Source organism: Microchirus variegatus (assembly GCF_963457635.1).
Source record: "Microchirus variegatus genome assembly, chromosome: 9".
Classification (NCBI taxonomy): Eukaryota; Metazoa; Chordata; class Actinopteri; order Pleuronectiformes; family Soleidae; genus Microchirus; species Microchirus variegatus.
In genome coordinates this window covers 25,867,989-25,876,945 of record NC_139810.1, presented here as the reverse complement: position 1 = coordinate 25,876,945, position 8,957 = coordinate 25,867,989, and the positions used below count along the sequence as shown (strand labels likewise).

The following is an 8,957-nucleotide window of genomic DNA, read 5'->3' as shown; positions in this document are numbered from 1 at the left end:
CACTTAATTGGCTTTTTTTTTTGTTTTTTTGTAGTTAAATACCTCATCATCCTGTTGCAGTTCAATGGGTTAGAATCTGTGTTTGAAAGTGTCTGCAGCCTCTCTGGGATTATCCAGTCCAGATTTGACAAGTCTAGGTACAGATGTGTTACATCCGGACCTGGTCCAATGTGGTCTAGATGCAGAAAAAAACAGTGACATGTCCCTTTAAAAAAAAAAAAAGAAAGAAAATAATAAAAAAAAGAAATTAAAAAAAATCCAATATCACACGTAAAAAAAAAGTGGTCAAACTCGTTTTTAAATGCCTAAAATGCACGGTCCAAGCAGTACGAGGTGAAATAAACGGAGGATCAATCAGAGGCTGCTAATCGGATGCTATTGCTAACTTCGACGTAGTTCAGTACGACGGTGCCTTCAGGTTCCGCCCAAGTAAATCTGGATACCGCTAAATTAAAATCGTGTTTCTTGTTTTCTTGAATTGCCAATTGTACAATTGTTTCAATTACTTTTAAAAGTACATTCTCCTCACTGTACACCACATATTCATAATTATAAATACCCAGTGTTGTAGAACAACCTGAAGGTTTACATTTATAGTCTGTTTATTTTGTTTCAAGAGTATCAGCTCATTAAGTGGCGACGTTTCCGACGCACATGAAGGCATCATTGGTGCTGCTGCCCAGTGGACTGCGGTTGGTTCAGCTCAGGTCAGCGGGTCCTCGTCACTTTCCCGTCACGTTTGGCAGCAAACTTTTCACCAAAAAGTGTGTTGTTTATCACGAAGGAAAAACACAATTAATGTCTGAAAATGTCCCAGAACTCGTGGGCGCAGGCTGTCGATGCCCAGGAGGCCACAGCTCCATCGGGGCAGGTGAGTTTTACAGGTGTAACACAACCGCCACACCCTAGCTCGTTAGCGTGTTAGCTTACCCCGCTGCGTAGCTTACATCGTCGTATTATAGTTTAGCTAATTATGTGATGAAGTGTGTTTTCTTTGACGATAGTTGGATTCTTCTAAGAAAGTTCATCGTTTGTATGGTGGGCCTAACACGAGAGGAGACGTAAACGGTAATTTAATTCTCTATTACTGAATTTCAATTAGCAGTTTTTGACCGTTGACTAATGGCGCGCGCGCGCGTGTGTGTGTTTTGGCTTAATCTGTGCAGCTAACATTGTCCTGGAGAAAAGAGAAAATGGAGGCAGGGCCAAAGACGGCGATTCGGTGGACCCGGCCGAACAGTCCCTGCTATACAAACTGATCCGCCGCTCCCTGGTGCGGAACAGAAACCAGGTGGAGGTCCTTCAGAGGGATCCAACCTCCCCTCTCTACTCCGTCAAGACGTTTGAGGAGCTGAGACTGTGAGTCTACACTGTTCTCTTTTAGTTGTAAAAAAAAAAAAGAAATGCAACCAAATGGGAACGTTGTGTGGAGACTCATTTTATTTTTATATTATATTATATTCCAGTTTTTGGTTCCCTCAGCGTTTAGGGAATGTTGGCCTTCTACAATCTGCATAAATGTTAGTTTTTGGTTTGGCTCTAACTTCAGGAGAACCATGGGCCAATGTTCTCTGAATTTTAGTAGGGTAGAAAGTTTCAAAAATAAATCCAGCATTTGTACCTGGATCACTAGCAAAATTTCCATGGACCATAACCAACTCACTCACTCATCTTCCACCACTTTATCCTCCACAGTTTGCCTTAACCCCAAATCATGTTTTTGGACTGTGGGAGGAAACTGGAGAACCCAGAGAACCCACATGCACACAGGGAGAACATGCAAACTCCATGCAGAAAGCCCCTTAACCTAAATCCATCCTTTACTTTGTGACTTACATAAATATTGACCAAAGTATAGTCCCAACAAAGTTACAATTAGAGGTGGCTCATCCATTATTCTTTTTTTTTAAAGTAATTATTGATATAGCAGAGATTTAAAAACACATTTGGCTGAGTCCCATATGTGTAATAAGATCACTGCTGCTGTTCATGTTTAAATCAAATATCCCCTCGTCCTCCTGAGGAAGTCCCTCATAATAATTCCCATTATGCATTCTGTTAGTCATGGGGCATGGACCGGTGAATGACACTCGAAGCATTGCATGCATGGATGGAGGGAGAACTGGATTCTTCTAAATATTAGTAAACTGTGGTTGCACGCATCCTGTAGGCGGTCATAAATCTGGAATTAATAAAAAGGGACAGGTTTCTCAAGCTGGTCAGTGATCCGGAGTGTGTCTTCAAATCCATCATGAACCACTAAACATAAGCTGAAGCTCTCTGTGGGAGATCTGTGGGTGAATTTGCAGTGATATGTAGCAAGAATGCCAAATCAAGATTAGAAATGTAATATCTGTATGCGATGCAACTATGGTTTAAAATGGATTTTAAAAAATATTGTAGTGTTGTGCCCCTCATCCTCCCCAGAGACGTGCAGTTGCCAGGTAGTTGGAGGATCCAATCCTGCACAGACTGAAAGACAAATCTACAAGGAGCTACACTTAAGCCCTCTGTCCACAACATAAACGCACACCACATTTGCTGGCTGTAAATTTGGTTTTAAATTGTGAATATGCTGACTGTATAAGTGTAATTTTTCAATTTATTCTCTAACCTATCATGATAGTTTTTTTTCACCCCGTTTCTAAGTTCACCGGGTAATAAGTAACATTGAAGTGATTATTTAAAAAAAAAAAAAAAAATGCACATTTTAACTGCACAGGCAGTTTTTCCTTAATATTTTTTACTTGATATTCAATAGGAAACCTGACCTGTTGAAGGGTGTGTACAACATGGGTTTTAACAGACCGTCCAGAATCCAGGAGAATGCATTGCCCATGATGCTGGCACAGCCGTGAGTTCATTTTCCTTCTTTTAAAGTTGTCCTGAGACATGTAATCGATTCATAAATGAGCCAATTGACAGAAAGCGAAGGCTCAAAAATATTTGGTCATGTAAAATGCAAATGTACTTCAGAGTGAGAGGGAAATTACTCATACTGTGTTAATGTTTTGTTAGCTACATTAACAGCTTAACTATTGCCCTTTAAATTTGATGGCAGCAACACAGCTGTTGTAATTAAAAAGTGATTGTACTCATTCCGAACATCTGTTTGGCCTGTGATGTATTTAAATCTACAATGTGTTTTCTGTGCTTGCAGACCTCAGAATCTGATTGCACAGGCTCAGTCCGGCACAGGTAAAACTGCTGCGTTTTCTCTGGCCATGCTCAGTCATGTAGATCCAGCCAATAAATGGACTCAGGTAAGCAGATCCTATCGTTCACCCTATTCAGTCCCTGAAATGTACTCACCATTTAAAGCTTTTGGGGTCTTTCAGTGCCTGTGCATCGCACCGACATATGAGCTCGCGCTGCAGATCGGTCATGTCATCGAACAAATGGGGAAATTTTATCCCGACGTGCAACTGGCATACGCCATTCGTGGCAACAGAAGTAAGAACATGGCCGTAATTGTAATAACCTCTGATGACAATGGCGATAAATGTTGGCTTTGTATTTGTGTTGTGTTCAGTGGAGCGAGGCTTCAAGTTACAACAGCAGATTGTCATTGGAACACCAGGCACCGTCCTCGACTGGTGCACCAAGTTCAAGCACATCGACCCCAAGAGGATCTCGATGTTTGTGCTGGACGAAGCGGATGTGATGATCGCCACGCAGGGTCATCGTGACCAGAGCTTTCGAATCCATAGGTGTGCTCCTTTTGGACATTAGGACCAAATCAATGAAATATTTTCTATCATGTCCTTTTAACATGTTTCCCCTGCTTTCTCATTACCAATACAGGCAGCTACCAAAGGACTGTCAAATGCTCCTGTTCTCTGCAACATTTGAGGACTCTGTGTGGAAGTTTGCAGAGAAAGTGGTTCCCGACCCAAACATCATCAAGCTGAGGCGCGAAGAGGAGACGCTGGACACAATCAAACAGTTCTACGTGGTCTGCGAGCGGGAGCAGGACAAGTTCATTGCTCTTTGCAATCTCTACGGATGTCTTACCATTGCACAGGCAATGATCTTCTGCCACGTATGTCAGTTGTTCATTTTCCAAAAGAAAATGTTTTCTGTCACTGTACACATCGGTTTATTGATGGTTTTTTCACATATATAGAGACAGTATCTGAGTTTACAACTAATACAGTTGTTGGTTATCTCCATTTTGTCCACACTGTGACACCTTCAGTAGTTAAAGCTGACAACTTTTTGGCTTAAACTTGCGACTGCGATGTTAAAACGTATTCATTTTGATCTCCCATTAGTCTCGTTTCCCACTATTATTCTCTTGGCTACCAGAACATAAAGAGACTGTTCACTCAGTATCTATGATTTATGTTTCACCTGGGTGCCTCATATACAACACCAGCTTTGATGAGAATTACCTGACTCATATTTTGTCACTGCTCTTTACCACAGGAACTGTAAGGACAGGAAATTTTTCTTTGTCATTGTAGAACTCCCCAGGAGATAAATTCTTTCAGCTTCTGGTGAATCACAAAGTGTGCATGTCGATCTGTATTCTTGGTACACACTGGATATAGTATATCGCTCTATTCCTTGTCCTCTTTCCTCAGACTCGCAGGATGGCTGCTTGGCTTGCTGAAAACCTGACTCAAGAGGGCCACCAGGTGGCGTTGCTGAGTGGAGAAATGACCGTGGAGCAAAGAGCTGCTGTCATTGAACGCTTCCGTAATGGCAAGGAGAAGGTGCTCGTGACCACAAATGTGTGCTCTCGAGGTGAAGGATACAGGTTTTTTTTTTATTATTATTGTAAATGAAGTTGAGAGACAATGTAAATATCTTTAAACTTGCCTGTGGTCGTGTTGCAGGTATTGATGTTGAACAGGTGTCACTTGTGGTGAACTTTGACCTGCCTGTGGACTTTAATGGAAATGCCCACAACGAGACATACCTTCACCGGATTGGCCGGACTGGACGCTTCGGCAGAAAAGGATTTGCTGTCAACATGGTTGACAGTGAACACAGCATGGACATCATCCACCAGATTGAGATGCATTTCAGTATGTTCCTCCTCCTTTCAGTATTTATTTAACACTTTAAATCATAAGATACTGATATTGGATAGCTAAATCAAATGCAGGGTTTCTTCTCTTTTTCCGTTTAGGATTTCTTTTGTACTGGAGCCATAATTGGCACACCTCCTTCTGAAATGCTGTATCAGTATAAAAGCACAGTAATCATAGGTTATCACCTGCTCTTATAAAAGTGCATTTGGTTTGCTTTGTCCCCAAAACTTGTCTTTCCTCGATGCACAAACGGAAAAGCTTTGCCACTCTTTTTAAAATTCCTTAAAATGAGGAAATGAAGTACAGAAGACGGGACGACTTTAGCTACAACAGCTCTGTGTTTATGTACAGCATGACGTTAAATTGCAACCACAATGGGGAAAAAGCCTTTCAACAAGTGGTTTGATATCCGTGTTTACATCTTTACATGATTTCACTTTCACTTTTTTTGAATGATTTAAATTGCCAAGTTGGTTAATAATTCCTGTGGGGTGACAAAAGTCAGCCAAGATGTTTTTAATTTATGTTTGCTCCTGAGTGAAAGTTTAACCAGATTGTTTTTTGTGCAAAAAATGACAGCCTTATTTAACAGAATATTTCACTAACTAAAACTAAACCTCAGAACAGTTATTCAGTATCTTGGTGTGTTCCCATAATTGCTGTGTATATATATTGTTATATTGATATTGAAGAAACTAACAGCAACAGTTATAATTGTCTCATCATCCAGGTTTATGTCAAACTGTAAATAACTTGGTTTTTTTTCTCCCCCACAGACAGGAAAATCATAGAAATTGACACCAACAATCTTGAAGAAATGGAAAAGCTGTTCAGTTGAAAAGCTCTTCTTTGCGCACTTGCCAACACCGGAGCAGTTCAAACATGTTACCTCAAATGTAAGTTCTTTCAAGAGATTTGTTCTCACATTTTATTGTTTTACAGAAAAGATGCATTCAAATGTTGATGCAAAGTTCTTGGGCCAAAGTTTTCACCTGGATTTCATTTGATATGTCTGAAGTTGATTTACCCCTGAAGTAAGCCTTTAAGATGAGTCTCCTGGAGACTGAACTAACCACTAGCTGTGAAAGCAGCATTTAAGTAAGGTGAAGATATTAATGTACTTGTTTGCTGTGTTTTGATTCTTTTCTCTTTTTATTAGAAGTGTATATTTCTGTAGATTAATGAGACATAATTATGTTTAATCTACACATCTCTGCATGGTTTGCTTCTGACTGATTTAATATCCTTGAGTGACTTATTTGGTTGTTCTATCTTGTTTGTGGATTTAAAAGAATAAATAAATGTACTGTCACATGTGAAAGACATTGAAATGCTGTTTCTGTCTTGACAGCTTTGGTTTGTTACAAAACAACATGGACTGTGTCTGAAAACAGTTTCTGAGATCTAATAGCTTACAATGTGGTCAAAAGGAAAGAAACCTGTAAATAATTCTCAGAGATTGTTTCAATAAATGTTCCCGCATCTTGACTTTGTCTTGAGCCTTTTGTTTAAAAGACATTTGAACACATCGACACATGATTTAAAAAAAAAAAAAAAAATCTTAAAATTAATTCTGAAATGGACAGGAGGTCAGTGGAGGGAGGCCAGGATGTGGCTAACGTGTTCCTCCTTAATGTTAAGAAAGTGTTTTTAAAAACGTATAAATGCACGTTATGCTTTATGAACAGTTTCATCAGCATCAAAAGTTTGTTTTACTTTAGTCGGAGTTGAAACTGCCGTCTTTCTGGTCACTGATGTTGGAATTCAGTTCTATGTAGAAAATGTCTTCAAAATTCCTTCTTGGTGGAACATTTTCCTCTTTGAATGTCCACTTTAATGTCTCTTCCTGAGATTTAAAGTCTCTTCCGTCTGCTCCATACGTAGTTATCTGTGCAATAATACAAGTGACTAAAATGATTTTAAAATCCACAGTTGAGGTTGATTTAATAATTTACAAAAAAGCCTGTGCACTATTCATATGTACATCCATATTGCATGATTTGCATATTTGTACCTCATTGTAATTTTTTTCTATCTATCTAATCATGCATTCATAGGTTTACTGGACACAAGATGTCTTTTGAGCTTCAAAGGACCAGTGTGTAACATTTTGTGAAATGTATTTGCAGAAGCGTGTGTTTTCATGTACCTTGCTATTCAAAAGGCCACCATATTTCCAAGGTCTCACAACAGTCTCACCATTAGATGTCACTAATTGTTTTTTTTACATACTGAACCTTTATGTTGAGTCCAGAAAAGTAGTGCATACAGGTCAGAGGGCAAACGCAGAGTGACGTGAGACTTTAAATGCCACCACAGGAGCCAGATTCCAGCTGCAAACCAAAACACGAAGCATGAATTCACTCACTCATGTTGCACCGCACCGTCATTGCTATTGAGTGTGATGCACAGCACTGATCTGTTCACGACGCCACACTGATCCAGAGTCATATCCATGTCTGTGAAGCTCCTGCGTGGCACGTCCATGGTTTCAATGAAGGCCTCTCCATACTGGAGTCCGAACCTGACCTCTGCGCTGGCTCTCACCGTCCGCAGCGTGTCCGTGGACTCAAAGTGCTGCTCGAACCTCCTGCCACACGGGGCTCTTATGGCTAAGAGCAAACTGCTGTTGGCGCCAGCTTCTCTGCTCGTCGTTGTTGGTCCTCCTGGCTCCGGTTCTGGAGGCTTGGACCGGATCCTGAGAGCGACGTCAGCCCGCTGCAGGACAGCATGACCGGACAGCGTGAGCGCGGACATGTGTTGGTCCAGACCACCTCCTCCACCTCCTCCTCCACCTCCTCCTGCAGCAGCGCTCACCTCTGACCGCCTCCTCTCGATGGACGGCAGGACCTTGTACTTGTTTAAGGACTGTGGTGGAGCAGCGGGAGCGCGCTGCCGCATCAGATGCAGCACTTGGTCCTCCCTCATGCTCATACTGGGCTGAGACTGGGAGCGGAGGGTTCTGTCCGTCCTGCTGTGGTGGACAACGGACTCTGGACTTCCGGGGACATGGTCACCTGCATGCGGGGAGTCGTTATTTGCAGCAGCAGCAGCAGGCCTGCTCCTTCCTTTGGAGGACTTGGGTCTCGTTAAATGCATCGCTAACCAGCTGTTTGGCTTCTGCAGTTCAGTGAAGATTCAGTCCTCGGATTTAAAAAAGTCGAGAAAAGTCATCGCCGAGTGAAAAATCTGTCCTCGAGGACGAGCGTGCCTGTGCTAGGCTAATGTCAGTTTTTGAAGTTCTGTTAAAATGTCAACATGTCGCTTGTTCGCATGACTTTTTCAGTCGCTTTCCACCCGGTTTCCCCAGTAATCAGTTCCTCCTTCAGCGTCACTGGTTACCATGAAAGCCGGGTTGCCATGACGACGACGTCCTCTATTTAAGAGGCATAGAGCTCCCTGGTGTTGGAAGTGCGCAACTGCAGCTACAGTCACCAGCCAGGCTAACACTGGATACTTACAAATAAAATGTCATATATATATATTTATATATATATATATATACCTTACAGCAATTTAAAACTTGATTACAAAACTTCAAACTAAATTCAGCTATATTTATATTGAATCACTTCCACATGCAGTACCGTCACGATCAATTAGGGGGCGGGGACCCACACTTTGGGAATAACTCACTGCCTTATATTGTGAGTTTAAGCTCTGCTATCTGTAGTCCAAATTGTCACAATCTTGTCGGATAGGGTAGCTTTATCTTTAATTTTAATAAAAATTTCAATATTGATTTGAAAAACTGTCTTATAATAAGTACCTCAATCTGATCTTGAGTTGTTTAGACACTGTGAGAAGCCTTGGAACAGGTTTGTGCTCTTATGAGGGCTTTTTCTAGTTCAATAATTTGAAATAAATCGAGTCCATTATACAAAAACAAAGGCATGTCTTCGCTGCACGGCTTGTGCA

General features: G+C 41.2%; 2 protein-coding genes across 2 annotated transcripts; one reads left to right on the top strand and one right to left on the bottom strand.

Moving 5' to 3' along the window:
* Positions 1–1,174: 1,174 nt before the first annotated feature.
* ddx19a (DEAD-box helicase 19a) lies at positions 1,175–5,877 on the top strand (the record flags this gene model as incomplete). Its single annotated transcript, XM_083895708.1, has 9 exons — positions 1,175–1,359; positions 2,762–2,854; positions 3,161–3,263; positions 3,339–3,453; positions 3,533–3,710; positions 3,805–4,042; positions 4,587–4,749; positions 4,842–5,033; positions 5,816–5,877. The coding sequence occupies exons 2-9, from the start codon at positions 2,793–2,795 to the stop codon at positions 5,875–5,877; spliced, it is 1,113 nt and encodes a 370-aa protein (XP_083751834.1). The 5' UTR covers positions 1,175–1,359; positions 2,762–2,792.
* Positions 5,878–7,403: 1,526 nt separating this feature from the next.
* On the bottom strand, positions 7,404–8,138 carry ubxn10 (UBX domain protein 10; the record flags this gene model as incomplete). Its single annotated transcript, XM_083895533.1, has 1 exon — positions 7,404–8,138. The coding sequence occupies one exon, from the start codon at positions 8,136–8,138 to the stop codon at positions 7,404–7,406; it is 735 nt and encodes a 244-aa protein (XP_083751659.1).
* Positions 8,139–8,957: the final 819 nt, after the last annotated feature.